The sequence below is a fragment of the Lacerta agilis genome, chromosome 17 (assembly GCF_009819535.1).
Source record: "Lacerta agilis isolate rLacAgi1 chromosome 17, rLacAgi1.pri, whole genome shotgun sequence".
In the NCBI taxonomy this organism is placed as follows: Eukaryota; Metazoa; Chordata; class Lepidosauria; order Squamata; family Lacertidae; genus Lacerta; species Lacerta agilis.
The window spans coordinates 26,832,291-26,850,985 of NC_046328.1; the positions used below are offsets into that span (position 1 = coordinate 26,832,291).

The following is an 18,695-nucleotide window of genomic DNA, read 5'->3' on the forward strand; positions in this document are numbered from 1 at the left end:
GGTTCCTTTCCAATTTCAATAAATGAGGGGGGGGGGAGACAGAAGCATGCAAAGGGGGGGGGAGTCTGAAAAATCCTGCAGTGTGCCCTGATTCTCTCATCCCCTCTTGCACAAGAAACCCGCCTTCCTAAGTACTCCAGCCAAACTCAAGACGCCACAAAAGCATCACTGCTTTGTCCCCAAACAACACCCCCTTCGAAGCTGTTGCTTTCCCCTATCCCCCTGAATCGTGAGAGTTCGAAGGGACCCCACAGGGTCATCTAGTCCAACCCCCTGCAATGCAAGAAAACCCAATTTGAAACCACACTGGACCCTGCTTAGCTTTGCAAAGGTGCTAGCAGTTTTATTGCTGCACAACGAGGAGAAGCACACAATGGAATATTTTTCCAGGGCAAAGAGAAAGAGGACCTCGCCCAAACCCCTCCTTTCAAGAGGGGAAGCCCGCTGCCAGAAGCAGCGCCCCATTTCTAAATACCGCAAGTGCAGCCATGGAAATGCGGGCGCCCCTCCAAAAGCGTGCTACCTCCCTCCCCCCTTTTCCTACCAAAATTGTTCATGCTGTATAAAGGTCTTGCTCCCTTGAAGCTGGAATGTGGCAACAGCGAGACCCTTGCTGTACCCGACTTTGCTAGATTTCCATTGGGACGATTTAGAAGTCCCTGTTTCTCCGGGGGAGTGTTAGGATGTCAGCTACAGGGGTGGCAAGATGGGGGCGGGAGGGGCCCTCGGACGATATTTTATGGCTTTATTTAAAAAAACAAAACACCTCCTTGTAATCAATCCAAAAGCTCTGTACACTGGCGAGAGTTATGGCTTTATATTTTTTTTTTTTTGAAAAAAACAAGAGCTCTGTGTGATGTCAAAGCTTGCTGCGTTCACCAATGCAGCATGGACCACACAGAAACCACTTTTTAAGAAAACGGGGGGGAAAACGGTGGCAATAAATTAAATGCATCCACCGTTGCCTTGCTTTGGGATGTGGGGGGACGGGTGGGTTCTAGTTTCCCCGAGGCTTGAAATCTTCAGCGACAGGGGCTGGGGAGGGGGAAGAGGAGAAGGCGAGGAAGGCCGTGCGCCCTGTCCTGGATGAACGAGTTGACGGGCCGGGCGGCGCGCCCCCCCCCCCCCCCCAATCCGAGGGCAGGGCTGGGCGGCGGGTTCAGTCGTCGGGGGTACAGGCGGGGTGCAGCTGGTCGGGGCTGCCGACGCTGCCGGTGCTGGAGCTGCCGTCGCCTAAGTCGCGGGGCCCGCAGGGCAGGTTGAGCTCGGAGGAGCCTCCGCCGGGGCTGGGGCTGGCGTCGGGCCGGGCGGAGGCGCACTCCTCCTCCAGGGCCAGGCAGAGCTCCTTGAGCTCCAGGTTGTCCTTGGCCAGGCGCTCCTGGAGGCCCTCGAGGCCGGCCAGCTTGCGCAGGCAGGCGGCCACCTCGTCGCGCAGCACCTGCGCCGCGTGGTGCCCGAAGAGCTGCCAGTGGCGCGCCAGGCGCTTGGCCTTCAAGCGGTCCTCGTCGAGGAAGCAGCACAGGTCGCGCAGCTCGCGGTTCTCGGTTTGCAGGCGCCCGTTGACGGCCTTCAGCTCGCGGATCTCGCGGAGGTGCTCCTGCAGCTGCCGGTTGACGCCCTGGATCAGCCGGCCGCGCTGCACCAGCGCCGCCAGCTTCTCGGCCTCCTCGTGGCGCAAGCGGCGCACCAGCTCCTCCTTGCTGCACACGCCCAGCTCGGCGTCGCTCAGTTCGGCCAAGGCAGGGCAGCAGACCCCCGGCGTCGTCGGCGGCGTCGGCGGCGTCTCCGGGCTCTGGGGGGCCGGCGGCGCGGCCTCGCGGGCGGCGGGGAACATCGCCGGGGCGCACAGAGGACTCGCTCCTCCGCGGCGCGCTCACCTCCAGCCAAGGCGCAGCAGCAGCGACATCTTGCACGATTCCCCTCCTCGCCCTGCTCAGCAACAGCAGCAGCAGCAGGACATCCTGCCCGGCGGCGGAGATTCCCCTCTCTCCTTCCTCCTCCTCCTCCTGCTGCTGCTGCTTCCCCGGGATAACGGGACGCACGGACGGGAGGCCCGCCAAATGAGCGACGCCAAAAGCCGACGCGCTCGGCGTTGCAAATGCACGGGTTAAACGGTAGGGGAGCAGGTGCATAGTTGCGAGAGGGGCGCCTGCGCCGAACGGGGGCGGAGTGGGGTGGGGGTAGAGGAGAGAGAAAAGGAAGGGGGCGGGCGGACATGGGGAAGCGTTAGTGGGCGAGTGAATGCGCGGACTCCCCTTCTAGAAGGGGCGAGAGGGGCGCTGGTGGGATGCAAAGGCTGGCAGAGAGAGAAGGAAATAGCAGCAGCAGGAATGCATTTGCAGCAGCTTCGGAATCCCGTCCAAGCGCCGGGCAGGGAGCCTCCCTCCCGCCGGCAGAAGGATTAAGAAGAGGCCGCGCAAATGGCTTTAATCCGGATTAATGAAGACCGCCGCCGCCATCACTCAGAGGCCCTGGCTTCTCTTGTACAAAATCTTGAAGCCATAGTCATCGTAAGGCCGCGAGGCTCGGCAAAGCGCAGCACAAGCAAAAACCTTTCCAAAATGCAAAGGAGACGGGGAGGATGGGGGAGGGGAGAGAAAACCGCACCCGCTTTAATTATGGTGGATTAACTGGCAGGAGGACTCCAGCAGCATCGCATTCTCTCCTGTTCGTGTCTACTCCGATGTAAGCCCCGTTGACTTCAACTGCATTTGCACCTAGGCAAGTCCCGCTCCGCTGAATTGACCCTACGCAGCCCGCTGGGACAGTATTAGTGTTACTGGGGCTCTTATTTACTCTGAAATAATTGGTCAAAGATATTCATTATCTTCGTTGACTGTTCATGGGTTCCAAAAAGGAAGAAAAAAAAGTTTCTCTGTCCACTTTCTCCATGCTATTTTGAATAATTTAATAAACTTCTGTTGTGCTACCTCTTGCTCGTCTTTTCTGAGTCTAAACGGAAAAGTTCCAAACGCTGCAACCTTTCTAAATAACGAAGTCGCTATACCCCCCCCCCTTGATAATTTTGGTTGCCCTTTTCCAAAACTTTCCCAACGTTATCCTTTTTCAGGTGAGGCGAACAGACCTGGGCACTACAGTATTCCGAATGCAGTTGCACCGTGATGATGTCTGCAGTTTCATTTGCAATTCCTTTCCTAATGATCCCTAGAGTGGAATTTGCTTTTTTCACAGCTGCAGCCCAGTGGGTCAACATCTTCATCGACTTATCCACTAGGACCTCCAAGGTCTCCTTTCTGGTCAGTCACTGCCAGTTCAGACCCCATGTGAAGTTCAGATTTTTGTGTGTGTGCCAACATGCATCAGTTTGTACTTGTATACATTGAACTGCATTTGCCATCCCTTCACTCAGCTAGGAGAGAAGTCTTTCTGGAAACCTTCACAGTGTCTTTAGTTTCAATAACCCCTGTACATTTTAGTATCACTAGCAAAGTTGGCCAACTCACGGCTCACCCCTCTTGATCGTTTGTGCACAAGTTCCCAAAGCCAAATCTTTGGGGGAATTCCACTTTCTACTCCTCTCCATTTAGAAAACTGTCCGCCTATTCCTGCTTGCTGCTTCCTCCAAATTAACCAGTTCCTGATCCACAAGGGGCTTCCTGGAGAAGCTTCACCTGTTGAACTCTTACACTGGCACAATGCTATCAATGGGACAGGAGGAGTCCTGCCAGAACTTGTAGGTGGGAGAGAACAGATCCAAGATTCTGGAATGCCTGTGTGACGTGGGGGTGGGGAAAGCCTTTGTCTTCAGCTGGTTTTTTTTTTTTTTGGCACTGGGACTGGTGCTATCAGATGTGGGGCACGTCTGTAATGGGTCACATGCTGCACACCGCCCCCCTTTCGGAAGAGAAAGGAGAAACCCACAAGCTCCATGGAGAGCAAAGTCAGGCAATGCTTCTAGGGTGTTGCCAGGGGCAATCAGTGCAGGATATATTGTTTATGGAACTTACTGGCTTCATTGAAAAGCTCTCCAAGGAACTTACAGAATTCTAGAATAACTGGGGAGATGGGGCAAAGCTCAGTGGTGGCAACATCACCTCCTTAGCATGCAGAAGGTCCTGCAAATCTCCAGGTAGGGTCGGACAGTGGCGTAGCATTGGGCGGGAGCAAAGGGGCAGTTGCCCTTGGCACAAATTTGTTCAGGGCACACAATTTCAACACCCAGTGCTGCCTCAATACAGCTGCACACTTCCATCGCTGGACTCTGTTGAAAACCACTTCTTCATGCAAACCAGAAAGTCACCTCTCCAGACAATGGAACAACTCTCCTTTTTTTTACTTCTGTGGCTGCAACCTCCTGGGTGATGCAGGCACCATTAGGCAGTTGAATGTGCATGCATACTCAGTCTGTTTCCCTCCCTCCTACCTGGCCTTCCACATGGCCCCAGGCACTGGCAACCCACGCTATGCCACTGCCTCTTTAGAAGAAGGAGGCACCATCCCAGCCCATCTCTGCAGGACATCTATCATGTTGCACCCTCTTGCACCCTCTCAGAATCCGGTGGCGTCAGAGGGCTCTGTTCACCCTCTGCGCCCCGCCCCTGGAATCAGCATATTGATGGCAAAGCAGCCTTAAACTCTGCTGTTTCACAACACCCAAAATCAACTTCCTGAAGCAGCCTCCTCACTCTACCTAATGACAGGGTCAGGTTCGTGTCCATTTCTAGGGACTGGCCTGTTGGTCTATGCAGAATTCAGATGAGTGTTGCTGCCTGATGGTGGCATGTGCACTAGATCACATCGAAAGAGAAGAATGTGAATGAACCCCCATATGAACCCCCAAGGGTCATCTGGTCCAGCCCCCTTCAATGCAGGAATCTCAACTAGATCATATATGACAGATGGACATCCAACCTCTGCTTAAAAACATCCAAGGAAGGCGAGTCCGGCACCAGAGTATTTAATTAGCCATGTCTGGCAGTCCTGCTCTCAGAGTGCACCTTTCATATTTCTGTATCTCGACTTATTATTCAATATCGAAGCTTACAGAAGATTCAGATGTTTGCAAAGCCTAACGGCATGCTTAGCAGCAGGTATTCCACGGTGCCAGAAGACATTAGAGAGAATTTAACATCTCAAGCTTAATGGTGCACGGCACCTAATTATTTTTAGGTGCTTTGTTGGGGGGGGCAGGAGGAGGGCGGCGGATGCATTTGCGTTTCTCTCTCCAGTCCTAATGCTTCGGACACTAACTGATTTGTTGCATCAGTTGCAAAAGCGCCAGCAGAGGCATACCTGGGCTCCCTTGCGGCCTTGCCAAGGAGCTGCACATCGGTGGTCCCTGGGCCTTGCACCCTCGGCAAGGAGATATATCTGTGCCACCGAAGCCGGGAGAGACCATGGGCCAGAAACTCAAAAAGTGTGCTTTTCAGCATCTTTCGCACTCCGCCAGTGACTTCCTTCACAGCCACTGGGGTCTGCTGTGCACTCCCTCTCCTCCTCCTCCTCCTCCTCCTCCTCCTCCTCCTCCTCAAGGTCCATCTCCCTGCTTGCCTCCTCCCTCTGCTCACTGCTTTGTCTTCTGCCTCCTTCCTCCATTGCTTCCTCTTTCCTCCTGCCACTCTCTCTCTCTCTCTCTCTCTCTCTCTCTCTCCATCTTTCTTCCCTCTGCGCTCCACTGGGTGCTCTGCTCACACTTCTAATAGTGCCACAAACCAGCCACCGGATTCCTTTGCTGAGGCACCAAGAGGAGTCCGTTGTTCCTTGCCTGGCCCACTCAGAGCAGCAGCCTGGGGAGTGCACAGATGGCCAAGTGTCCCTATTTTCCAGGAACAGTCTCAGATTTACAGAAGCCGTCCCAGTTTCTGATTTGATCCTGGAATGTCCTGCTTTTCCTTAGGACGTCTCTATTTTCTTTTCTTTGGAGAAATGTTGGAGGGTATGGAGTAGTAGTAATAATAATAATAATAATAATAATAATAATAATAATAATAATAAAATTTTATTTATACCCCACCCTTCCCAGCCAAAAACCGGGCTCAGGGCGGCAACACTAATTAAAATCACAGCAAAAACATAAACACAATCAATTTAAAATAACAGATTAAAATACAAATTTAAAAATTCAATATTAAAACTGGTCTCATTTTCAAATAACTCACCAATAAACGAATGAAGCATAAATATCAAACAGAAACCAACCCAAAGGCCAGGTGGAACAGCTCCGTCTTGCAGGCCCTGCAGAAAGATGCCAAATCCCGCAGGGCCCTGGTCTCTTGTGATAAACTGTTCCACCAAGTCGGGGCCAATACTGAGAAGGCCCTGGCCCTAGTTGAGGCCAACTTAGTATCTTTGTTGCTCAGGACCTCCAAAAGATTATTATTTATACAACCCCCGAGCCCAGGAGATAAGTAACTATACAAGAAGACATCTGAAGGCAGCCCTGTGTGAGAAAGTTTTTAAATGTGCAATGTTTTATTATGTTTTCATATATGTTGGAAGCCACCCAGAATGGCTGGGGCAGCTCAGTCAGATGGGTGGGATATAATAATAATAATAATAATAATAATAATAATAATAATAATAATTATTATTATTATTATTATTATTATTATTCATCAGGGAAATGTTGGAGGTTATACACTAATAACCACTCTGAGCCAGATTGGAGAGGCATGATTTTTGCACACGCCCATGGGCCTGCACCCTTGGTGGAGGGCAACTTAGCCCCTAGGTATGCCGCTGGGTGCCAGAGAATGAGACATTTGTAGAGGATAAGGCTATCAACAGTTACTGAGCATGATGGCCATGTTATCCTTCCACTGTCGGGGGTGGTGATGTGCCTCTGAATCCAGTTGCAGGGAATCGCAGGTAGAGAGCGTTGCTATAGCACTCAGGTCCCGCTTGCTGGCATCCTAAAAGAGGCATCTGGTTGGCCTCTGTGAGAAAGGGAAGCTGGACTAGACGGGCCCCAGCAGCCAGGGTCTTGTTGTTGTTGTTGTTCAGTCGTTCAGTCGTGTCCGACTCTTCGTGACCCCATGGACCAGAGCACGCCAGGCACACCTATCCTTCACTGCCTCTCGCAGTTTGGCCAAACTCATGTTAGTAGCTTCAAGAACACTGTCCAACCATCTCATCCTCTGTCGTCCCCTTCTCCTTGTGCCCTCCATCTTTCCCAACATCAGGGTCTTTTCTAGGGATTCTTCTCTTCTCATGAGGTGGCCAAAGTACTGGAGCCTCAACTTCAGGATCTGTCCTTCTAGTGAGTACTCAGGGCTGATTTCTTTGAGAATGGATAGGTTTGATCTTCTTGCAGTCCACGGGACTCTCAAGAGTCTCCTCCAGCACCATAATTCAAAAGCATCAATTCTACGGCGATCAGCCTTCTTTATGGTCCAGCTCTCACTTCCGTACATTACTACTGGGAAAACCATAGCTTTAACTATACGGACTTTTGTCGGCAAGGTGATGTCTTTGCTTTTTAAGATGCTGTCTAGGTTCGCCATTGCTTTTCTCCCAAGAAGCAGGCGTCTTCTGATTTCGTGACTGCTGTCACCATCTGCAGTGATCATGGAACCCAAGAAAGTGAAATCTCTCACTGCCTCCATTTCTTCCCCTTCTATTTGCCAGGAGGTGATGGGACCAGTGGCCATGATCTTAGTTTTTTTGATGTTGAGCTTCAGACCATATTTTGCACTCTCTTCTTTCACCCTCATTAAAAGGTTCTTCAATTCTTCCTCACTTTCTGCCATCAAGGTAGTATCATCAGCATATCTGAGGTTGTTGATATTTTTTCCGGCAATCTTAATTCCAGTTGGGAATCATAGAATTGTAGAGTTGGAAAGAAGGGATCTCAAGGGTCCTCCAGTCTAACCCCCTGCAATGCTTCCGTTCTTCCCTCCGCGTTGGCAAATAAAACACGCAAATAAGATACAGTGCTGGGCACTGGGAGGAAATGTGTTACAAGCGAATAAATGATGATTCCAGCCCCGGACAAGGTATAAAAGCAAAGCACCAAACCAATACAGGCGTAACGAAGCTCCTGGTCCTAAGCCCATTCCGGGATCCCAGCGCGCTTTAACGCTTTGACGCCAGTTCCCAATACCTCGCCAGTCACAAAGATGGAGTGCTCGTCCCGTTTGGCAGCGAGGACGCGTGCGCAGAGACTCCGGCAAATACGTGACCCGGAAAAGGATCACTCCGACGGGGTCATGTGCAAAGGCTCTATCCAACTCAGGGGCACCTGAAAGCGGGCCGGTACCAGTTGCTGGAAGGGGGCGAATGGTCGGCGCGAGGAGAGGGGCTCGCCTCGGCGCCCGGGTTCTCTTGGAGGGCGAGAGCCGGTCCAGGTATGCCGAGTGGCCGGAGGAGTCTGGGCTGCTGGGTTTACTGTGCAAAAGGGAGGGAAGGGGAAATGGGGTGGGTGGGGGCGCTGCAGGGTTTGTGGGTTTGCGCCCCACGCCACCCCATAGAATTTAGTGCTGCAGGCTGGGTGACTCTGAGCACGTGCAGAGTGCCAGGAGAAGCGGGGAATGTGAAGGTTCTGAGTGTTTTATCGTTTCCCCCACATAAATTCTGGTGCTATTGAGTTTAAGTGATGATTTATATTTGATTAATTAATCTAAAGATTATTAAGAGATATGGTAAATGTTGATAGAAAAAGATATAAAGTTACCCAAAATATATATGATTTTGAATGCAGTGGAGGGAACGGGGGAAGCCCCTACATAGAGAAGATAGAAACAAGAAAGGTACAAAGATAAGTGTGTGTTTAGGTATGTATATGTTTTTTCTCATGTTTATTGTTATTGTTATTGTTATTATGTTTGAATTTGTTTATTGTTTATTATGTATTGTGTTTTCTTATTGTGTATATGTAGTGTTTTTCTTTGTCTTATTGGAAAATAATAAAAACTTTATATAAAAAAAATTCTGGTGCTACAGGCTGGGTGCCTCTGAGCACGGGCAGAGTGCCATGGGAAGGGGGGAATGCGAAGGTGCTGGGCTTTGCCATTCCTCCTCCCAAAAGTCTGGTGCTCCTGACTGGGTGCCTGTGAGCATGTACAGAGTGCCACCTTCCTTGGGCAAAGCCTTTTGGATCTTTTCCCAAGGGCAGTGTGCTTCTGAGGACGGGCAGGTTGTCTTTCTTTTCAGAAGGGGTGGGCGGGCATGAAGGCCGAGTCCATGTTCCTCATTCTACCCCTGCTGCAAAGTGCTGTCCTTTCTTCCTTTGTTATTATTATTATTTTTTATAAATCACAATAAAAATTGAATACTCTTTCTCTCTCTCTCTACGTGTATTTACATCTCTTCCTGTTGTGTGTTGTTACCACTCTTTCTGTACCACTCTTTGATTTAAAATGCGCATGGCAAATTACAACTCATTAAATTGTCAGGGTGGGGAAAAATAATAAACCAGCAGTAACCAAGGAAGTGATGGCCATGACGGTAGGATTCTGGGTCTGGAAGGCACCCTTGGGTGAAGGTGGGATGCTGTCCAATACATTGGGTGTAAGCCATGACCCTTAGATGAGCATTACTCATGAATTGTGAGCCCTGCTGCCAGAGGCAGTGTGGCCGCATCCACTCTTTAACAGTCATGGGTTCCCCCAAAAGAATCCTGGGAACTGTAGTTTATTAGGGGTGCTGGGAACTGCAGCTCTCTGAGGGGGTCTCCTAACAACTCTCAGCACCCTTAACAAACCACAGTTCCCAGGATTCTTTGGGGGAAGCCATGACTCTAAGATGTGGACGTGATCTATGCCCCTGAGCATGAGCACCAGTTGGGATTGTGGAAAAGGCTATTTATTGGTGTTCTAGTGTCCTTAGCTTCCCAAAGGCATCTGGTTGGCCACTGTGAGAACAGGGGGTTGGGACTAGGTGGCCCTTTGGCCTGATCCAGCAGCCAAGCTTTCCTAATGTTCATTATTGTCCCGACAGCTGCCTGCCTGATCTCCTGAGACCCGGTTTGGGAACTAGAGCCAGATCCCAAAGTTCTCCAAGAGAACTTGATTACCTGGGCCATGACGAGCAACCTGGACATCTTTGTGGGCAACACCACCCTGATCGATGAGGAGGTCTACCAACTCTGGCTGGATGGCTACACAGGTAAGGCTGGATCCCTGTGTTCTGTTCTCTCATTCATCTGTAGCTAGGGTGTAATGGTTTAAGTCACAGGGGTGGATAACCTTTTCCAGCCTGAGGGCCACATTCCCTTCCAGGCAGACTTCTGGGGGCCGCGTGCCAGTGGTGGTCACAATACCTCCAGGGCCGCCTCTCTCCATATGAACTTACCTGGACCCCGAGATCATCCTCTAAGGCCTTTCTTCATGTGAAGGGTGGCAACACGAGAACGGGCCTTTTCTGTGATGGCTGCTTGCTTGTGGCATGCTCTCCCCAGGGAGGTTCTCCTGGCGCCTTCATTATATGCCTTTAGGCTCCAGGCAAAAAAATGATGATTCTCTTTAACCAAGTCTTCGTTTGATTAACACCCAGTGCCTTTTAAAAATGTGTCGGGAGGGGGGTTATAGGGTTCGGCTGGCTGACATTTTTTACCTGGCGCCTAACGATGTATAATGAAGGCAGCAGCCGAACCTCTCTGGGGAGAGCATTCCACAAACGGGGAGCCACTGCAGAAAAGGCCCGTTCAACAAAATAAAACACAAACCCTGGAGAGCCAGTGCAGACAATATGGAGCTAGATAGACCATTGCTGTGCCCTGACATAAGGCAGCTTCCTATTGTCCTCAAAGAAAGCGGGAGCAGAGAGTCATGGGTGGGGTTATAAGCTGTATTTTGGGAACGGCGGCTCTCCAAGTGATTTGGGGCTACAGCTCCCTGACCCCTGGGTCCTGCTGGTGTAAGTTGCAACCCCACCGCACCCAGAGGGGCCTGACAGGCTTCCCCACCCACTTCTGTGGATTTGACCCATCACATGTTTCCGGATACGGACACTTGCCTCCTGCCCCCGCAGTGAACGACGCGGTGACGCGCCGCATCCGCAGCGGGATCCTGGAGCAGACGGGGGCCACGGTTGACGTGCTCCAGAGCGACACCATGGACCACTACCGCACTTTCTACATGCTGGAGCGCCTCCTGCACTCGCCTCCCAAGCTGCTGAACCAGCTGCTCTTCCAGATCCCCCCTTGTCGCCAGACCATGCTGATCGAGAGGTGGGGCAGGGCAGCTGGCGAAGAAGCCAAGGGTGGCGTGGGCGAGGGCGCAGGGATGTTAAGGCGAAGCCAAAGGGGGGGGGATTGGGGCAGGATCCTTGGTGGAGGATCCCTTGGGGGAAAGGCAAAGGTTGGAGGGTGAGGCAGGCGTATTAATACATCAGCATGGGTTGATTGATTGATTAAATTCCTATGCCACTTTTTTCTTCTTTTCTATTTCTTCAATAAAGAATACAGTCAAACCTCGGCTGTTGAATGTAATCCGTTCTGGAAGCCCGTCTGGCTTCCGAAATGTTTGACAACCGAGGCGCAGCTTCTGATTGGTTGCAGGAGCTTCCTGCATTCAATCAGAAGCTGTGTTGGATGTTCGGCTTTCGAAAAACGTTCGAAAACCAGAACACTTACTTCCAGGTTTGTGGCATTTGGGAGCTGAAACGTTCCAAAATGGAGGCATTTGGGAAACAAGGTTTGACTCTGTGTGTGTGTGTGTGTGTGTGTGTGTGTGTGTGTGTGTGTATAGTTGTACCTCTTGTTACGAATGCTTCAGGATGCGTACAACACAGGTTACAAACGCGCCAAACCCAGAAATAACTGAACGCGTTACTTCTGGGTTTGGCAGTTCACGCATGTGCAGACACGGTACTTCAGGTTACGCACATCACGGGTTACGAACGGGGCTCCGGAACAGATCCCGTTCGTAACCAGAGGTACCACTGTATATGAATTTCTATTCCACTTCAAATGAATCCCCCAACAGCTTACAAACAATAAATAACAATAACATGATACAACATCACCTGTGCAGCACAAACCATATACAGTAAAATAATTAACAAACCACCAATAAAACAATTACGATCTATGAAACACTGTTGACACAGCAGTTACTAATAATAAGCTGAGTCACAACTACAGCTAAAGTCATAGGATTAACAGATCAACGCTATTGACAAAACAGTAACTAAAAACGAGCTAAGCATCTCAATTGCAGCAGAAGGCATATTCACAGATCCATACAGCATCTATAAAACAATATAGGGCAGCAGGGAATGATGGGAGTTGTAGTCCGGCTTTATCGGGAGGGCCACAGGTACTAAGCTTACATTCTGTTGTCTCATCCTGCTCCTTGCCTGCCCCTTCGGGCGGCAGGTATTACGCCTTCGACGAGGCCTTTGTACGGGAGGTGCTGGGCAAAAAGCTCTCCAAAGGCACCAAGAAAGACCTGGATGACATCAGCATCAAAACCGGGGTGACCCTCAAGAGTTGTCGGCGGCAGGTAATCTCTCGTCCCTCTGTGGGTGGCGGGTGAACCTCTGGCTCTTTCCCCAGGATGCCTGGGTAGGGTGGGAATAAAAGGGCACCTGCCTAGGTGTCAGAAGTGTAGGAATGTCACACAGGGCCCCTTTCCCCCAACCTGGCACCCTGCATTTGTTCTGGACTACAACTCCAACCACCCACTTTCTCAAAAGCAGGGGTCCCCAAACTAAGGCCCAGGGGCCGGATGCGGCCCAATCGCCTTCTCAATCCGGCCCGCAGACAGTCTGGGAATAAGCGTGTTTTTACATGAGTAGAATGTGTCCTTTTATTTAAAATGCATCTCTGGGTTATTTGTGGGGCATAGGAATTGGTTCATTTTTTTATTCTTTCAAAATATAGTCCGGCCCCCCACAAGGTCTGAGGGACAGTAGACCAGCCCCCTGCTGAAAAAGTTTGCTGACCCCTGCTCAAAAGATTTATCAGAGGTTGCTAGTCCTTTCTATCTATCTAGTCCTGCGTTTCCCTTGGTGAGACTGTTGAACCCATTTAAGCCTGTGGTGTCGATGTGGCCTGTTTGTTTCTGCTCTGTTTCAGTTTGACAATTTCAAGCGGGTCTTTAAGGCCGTGGAAGAGCTCCGTGGGTCTCTGGTGGAAAACATTCAGCAGCATTTCCTGCTCTCGGACCGGTTAGCTGGGTAAGGGGCAGCGGGTGTGTGTGTGTGCGTGTGCGCTGTGCCTTGGGATTTTTGTTTGTTTGTTTCAGTATATTTTAATATATTATTTTACGATCTCAGGGCAGGTAGCAAATCACTTTCTATTCAGGCAACTTAAGGAATGTATCTAAAATCAGCTGTACAGAACATAAGACATAACAGCCTTCTATGGCAGGGGTAGGCAACCTAAGGCCCGTGGACCGGATGCGGCCCAATCGCCTTCTCATTCCAGCCCGCGGACTGTCCGGGAATCATTGTGTTTTTACATGAGTAGAATGTGTGTTTTTATTTAAAGTGCATCTCTTGGTTATTTGTGGGGCATAGGAATTCGTTCATCCCCCCCAAAAAAATATAATCCGGCCCCCCACATGGTCTGAGGGACAGTGGACCGGCTCACGGCTGAAAAAGGTTGCTGAACCCTGTTCTATGGGGCCATCCCAGCTCCTTACAGCAGCAGAGGCTAATGCTAGCCACTCAAAGGAGCCCCACAACATGGTTGTGTGAGGCCCTTGACTTGTCTAGGATGTTCCACAAAAAAGGTTTCTGGGGTAACAGGGAGGCTGAGATTTAGCGGAGCAGCTATCTTAGTACCATTAAACCTGCCCTCTAACTGTCCCCCACCCCCACCCCCAGGGACTATGCAGCCATCGTGTTCTTCGCCAACAGCCGATTTGAGACAGGCAAAAAGAAGCTTCAGTACCTGACGTTTGAAGATTTTGCATACTGTGCTGAGCAGATGATTCAGAACTGGACTTTGGGGGCGGTGGGTGAGTTTTGGGCCCACCCAGCAAGATTCTAGTCCTCGTGTTTGTGAAGCGGAAACTGGGAAGTTACGCTACCTTTCCTTATATCCGTCTTGGAAAAGATTTGTGGTTTGTCTGGAGGGAGCTAAATTGTGGGTCCAGGCATGCCAAGTAGGATGGGGAATCCTGTTTGATCTCCATCTCCCTGCACTGGTGGAGGAGGAAGAGGAGTGTGTGTGTGGGGGGGAGGAGTGCACCGCCCCCAGCAGCGCGATCCTGGTGGGGTGCCATCGCGGCTGTCCCCCCCCCCGCTTGCGCTGGGTGCCACGCCCCCGCAGGCAGCGCATCGTGCCCCCAGGACGTGTGCCAGCCCCGCCCCCGCCTGCTCTCTGCCCCCCCCCCGGTGCCAGAGCATGAGGCTCCGCCACTGTCTCCCTGCTCCCAGCCCCACCACACACACTTGGCAGGTCTACTTTGCAAGGTCAGTGGGACCACCCACCTGTCAAAGTTGACTCATGCGGGTCGGGAGGGAGATTGCGCCCATCTCCTCCTTCGCCATCTGACATGCAGGCAGCTGAATCCTGCTTCCTCCAGCTGCACCGCTGTCCAGGGTTGTGGGTGCGAGTCCCACATTGGGCAAAAAGATTCCAGCATTTTAGGGGGTTGAATGAGATGATCCTCGGGGTCCCTTCCAACGCTACTATTCTGTGACGTCACCTATGACGTCAGGTGTGGGGCTCCTGGGCATGGCTTGAGGGAAACGGTCTCACGGTCCGGCTGGAGAGGCCTGGCAGACTAAGTTCGGCCTTTGGGTCAGCAATTCTCCACCGCTGTGCTAAGCCAAACCATGACTTAGCTCATTAGCAGAAGGGCTGGAGGAAGAGCAAAACGGCTCCTCTCTGGGTGACCTGGGCATTTGTCCATTCGTGTCCAGCCTCTCTCCAAATGCCCTCTGTCTTGCCTTGGCAGATACGAACGTGGATGATATGGATGTCGACCTGGACAAGGAATTCTTGCAGGGCCTGAAGGAGCTGAAGATTCTGATTGCTGACAAAGACTTGTTAGATCTCCACAAGAGGTACCTCTGATGCAGCCTTAGCCGAGGGGGCCGGGGGCTGTTTGCAAAACAACCAGGGCGTGGTTGGAGCAAAGGGAAATTTGGCGCTTTGCCACTTGCCCTTTGAGGCTTCAGGGGTAGTGCCCGGGTTGTGGGGAGCCTACGCCTCCCCCTAGATGTTAGACTACAACTCCCATCAGCCACAACCAGCATGGCCAATGGGCCGAGGCAATGGGAGTGCAGCAGCTTCTGGAGGGCCCCAGGAACCCCCTAGAGCCCTAGTCATAATCCACCGTAAAATAAGACTTTTAAGGCCTTCTCTGACCTCTCCTCCTTATTCCCTCCCCATCCAGTTTGGTGTGTACAGCGTTGCGGGGAAAGATTTCTGTATACAACGAGGTAGAAGCTAATTTCAAGGTATGGCATGGAGGGACCCTCACTGGGATACATTCCTTAGTTTTGGGACTCTCTTTCCAGCAGCTCCTCCCTCCCTCCAAGTGGCTGCTATGAACTTTGCGCCTGATATTCGTTGGTGCACTTGGCCTGCTACTTCACTCCTGGCCATCAGAGGGGGCTGTTGTCCTTTGGAAAATCTCAATCCTGCAGACACAAACTGGGTTGGGTTGGGTTGGCAGCAGCGGAAAGAGGGCTCTCTTGTGACCCTTCCGTTAACCCTTGCAGAACCTCTCCCGAGCCCTGATCAACATTGCCTCCAAGCTCACCCACAGCAAAGATGTCCGTGACTTTTTTGTGGATCTGGTGGAGAAGGTAAGCAATCTCCCCTCCCCTCCTCATCTGAGCACCCCCTCACGCTGGTGGATAGTGCCTGAATCACTGGGGAGGGAGGCTGGGATGTAAAAAATAATAATCAATGAATTAAATTATGATTACATGTGTTTAGAGCCTAAGCATGCCTGCCACTTTTCAGAGTATAAGAAGGCAGGTCCCTGTCCCAAGGAGCTTACAATTAGAAAAAAAAATTACACAGGGGTAAAAAACCAGAGGTGTGTGGCCCAGGGACGGGGGGCATGGCTGGGGAGGGGATGCGCGGAGGGTCCTGAGGGACACGCAGAGAGACTTGGAGGCGCTCATTTGTTCCTCAGAGCCTGAGGTGCTGTGAGATGTGCTGCCGCACTCTTGCCTTCACGCTTGTCATCTCCCATTGCAGTTTGTTGAGCCTTTTCGGTCGGACAAATGGAGCCCAAACGACGTGCGTCTCTTTCTGACACAGTACACGGCTTGTGCTCACACGCTGGATGCCTTCAGGTGTGTGGGACCGCCAGCCCCCACCTTCCTGCCCCCAGCACCTGGATTCTCCTCTGTTCCCCCCTCCCCTCCCCGCCTTTGCCAGTGAATTGTTTACTTGCGCTAGTAAAGCCTTATAGACCCCCAGGAGCGTAGCAAGCCTCTGTGCTGCCGGGGGCGGCGGCGGCACAGAGGCACCCCCCCTGGGGGGCACGATGACATCGTCGTGACATCACGACGCACGTGGATGCCACTTAAAGGGGGAATTTCCCCATTTCCGCGGCTTTTTTCCGGCGCGAGGGGCGGGCCAGCGAGGAGGGGGCGTCACGCTTGTCCCTGGCATGACGCCCCCTCCTCGCTGGCCCGCCCCTCGCACAGAAAAAAGCCGCTGGAAGGGGGAAAGGGGGAGGCAAAGCAGGCGCTTGTACCTGCTGGGGGGGGAGGGAAGCAGAGCAGGCGCGTTCAAACGCCTGTTGGCCTCCCCCTTTCCCCCTTCCAGCGGCTTTTTTTTCTGTGCGAGGGGTGGGCCAGCGAGGAGGGGGCGTCATGCCAGGGACAAGCGTGACGCCCCCTCCTCACTGGCCTGCCCCTCGCGCCGAAAAATAGCCGCTGGAAGGGGGGAAAGGCGACATGCCCCTGTTCAGGGCCTGCCCGGCGGGGCGGGGTGGGGGTGGGGCGGCCAAAGTGTCACCCTCCCTCCCCTGGAACTTGGGGCGGCCCCCCCGCCCCCTTGCTACGCCCCTGTATACCCCCCTTTCTAATTGTCCTTTTTTTCCTTTTTACTTGCCCTTCTTCCTGCAAAACACCCCCCCCCACACACATTATTATATTTTAAGGGGGAAAGATCCCACTCTCAGTCTTCCAGCAAAAACATTTTCTCCCTTTCTCACACAGGATCGCTTCCAAATAAGTTGTATTTAAAGCAGGTCCACTGACACGAATTAAGTTAGCAATGTCCATTAATTTCAAGTGGCCTACTCTATAAGTAGGGCTAACGTTTGCAAAAGACCCACACCTTCTCAGTAAAACTGTGGGATCTGCTAACACAAGATAACCACCAGCTTGGACAGCTTTAAAAAGCTGCTCAGAAAGATGCTTAGGAGGTTGAGGTAATTTTAATCCATATTAGTATTTTAACTATTGTATGTTAAAAGTAGTGGTGTGATCTTTTTTCCCCTTGCATTTTGCTACTTCAACTTTTGTAAACCGCTTTGAGGGTGCTTAATTTTTTTAATATTTTTTTTTTTTACAACCAAACAGTGTATAAATTTTATGAAATAAATAAACAATAAAAGCTCAGACAAATTGCTGGAGGGCAAGGTGATGCGTTACTTCCAGTATCACTGTGCCAGTATCACTGAATACAGTCATACCTCTGGTTATGGCCACTTCAGGTTGCGTTTTTCCGTCTTAAGAATGTGTTTCACCGCACACGCAGAAGCGTTCTGCGCACTTCGCGCATGCGCAGAAGCTCTCTATTGGCGCTTCGCGCATGCGCAAGAGCGCCTCTCTGGTTGTGGACTTTTTGGGGTGTGAACAGCACCCCGGAATGCATTGTGTCCGCAACCAGAGGTACCACTGTACCAGTTACTGGGAGGCAAGAGTGGGAGAGGGCTGTCATCCTCCTCTCATAAGAGAAGCCCTGATAGATCAGGCCCATTGCCCGTCTAATCCAGCATCCTTGTTCTCATACTGGACATTAGATGCCAATGGGACCTGTGTGCCACGGCGACTCTCCCCGTCTGGTCATCCCCAGCAACCGGTAGAAACTTAACAGCCTCCAACATTGGAGGGGAGAACATAGCCATTGTGGCTAGTTGCCATAGATTAGCAGCCTTCCGTTCCGTGAATTTGCCAATCCCCCCGTTTAAAGCCATCCAAGATGGCGGCCATCACGTCATGTTTTCCTGCCATCTGGTTAACCTCTTACCCCCTCCCCTTCTCCTGCAGGCATCAAGCTCTCTGGGAAAGATACATGGGGACGCTGAAAGCTTGCCTTCTGAAGATGTACCACGACTGAGCTCTGCACTTAGCTCTTTATTTATTTATTTTTGGACGGGGGAAGGAAATCACCTTTAGGTGAAACAAGTTCCAGGCAAAAGAGAACCCAGAGCCCTTCTGCAGGGGAGACGTTTGCTGTTCGCTTGCTGGATGCGGCTGTCCTGCACAGACACACACAGTTGTGTGTCCACACACACCACCACCATCAATCGTCACTCTGTTCTCTCTACATCTTCAGAAATTAAGGGTTAAAACTGTTGTTGGCATTGAGAAATAAAGGAGGAGTCCTCACGGATGTTGCTTGATTTCATAGAATCATAGAGTTGGAAGAGACCACAAGGGCCATCCTGTCCAACCCCCTGCCAAGCAGGAAACACCATCAAAGCATTCCTGTCAAGCCTCTGCTTAAAGACCTCCAAAGAAGGAGACTCCACCACACTCCTTGGCAGCAAATTCCACTGCCGAACGGCTCTCACTGTCAGGAAGTTCTTCCTAATGTTTAGGTGGAATCTTCTTTCTTGTAGTTTGAATCCATTGCTCCGTGTCCGCTT

General features: G+C 51.5%; 2 protein-coding genes across 2 annotated transcripts; one reads left to right on the forward strand and one right to left on the reverse strand.

Annotated features, from left to right (window-relative positions):
- Positions 1-731: 731 nt before the first annotated feature.
- Positions 732-2,170, reverse strand: CCDC85B (coiled-coil domain containing 85B). The gene has a single exon (XM_033136060.1). It carries the CDS (start codon positions 1,832-1,834, stop codon positions 1,160-1,162), a length of 675 nt encoding a protein of 224 aa, XP_032991951.1. The 5' UTR covers positions 1,835-2,170; the 3' UTR covers positions 732-1,159.
- A 6,006-nt stretch (positions 2,171-8,176) lies between these two features.
- Positions 8,177-18,444, forward strand: FIBP (FGF1 intracellular binding protein). Its single transcript, XM_033174968.1, has 11 exons — positions 8,177-8,306; positions 9,898-10,065; positions 10,930-11,128; positions 12,278-12,404; positions 12,980-13,080; positions 13,732-13,865; positions 14,811-14,919; positions 15,252-15,315; positions 15,580-15,666; positions 16,067-16,164; positions 18,094-18,444. Exons 2-11 carry the CDS (start codon positions 9,981-9,983, stop codon positions 18,161-18,163), a joined length of 1,074 nt encoding a protein of 357 aa, XP_033030859.1. The 5' UTR covers positions 8,177-8,306; positions 9,898-9,980; the 3' UTR covers positions 18,164-18,444.
- The last annotated feature ends 251 nt before the right edge of the window (positions 18,445-18,695 follow it).

Bases quoted from the DNA above. Each gene is read 5' to 3' on its own strand.
- FIBP (XM_033174968.1), top strand. From the start codon at position 9,981: ATGACGAGCAACCTGGACATCTTTGTGGGCAACACCACCCTGATCGAT. The intron at 15,316-15,579 runs GTATGGCATGGA...TAACCCTTGCAG, and splicing joins AGGTAGAAGCTAATTTCAAG to AACCTCTCCCGAGCCCTGAT. The intron at 16,165-18,093 runs GTGTGTGGGACC...CTTCTCCTGCAG, and splicing joins CACACGCTGGATGCCTTCAG to GCATCAAGCTCTCTGGGAAA.
- CCDC85B (XM_033136060.1), bottom strand. From the start codon at position 1,834: ATGTTCCCCGCCGCCCGCGAGGCCGCGCCGCCGGCCCCCCAGAGCCCG.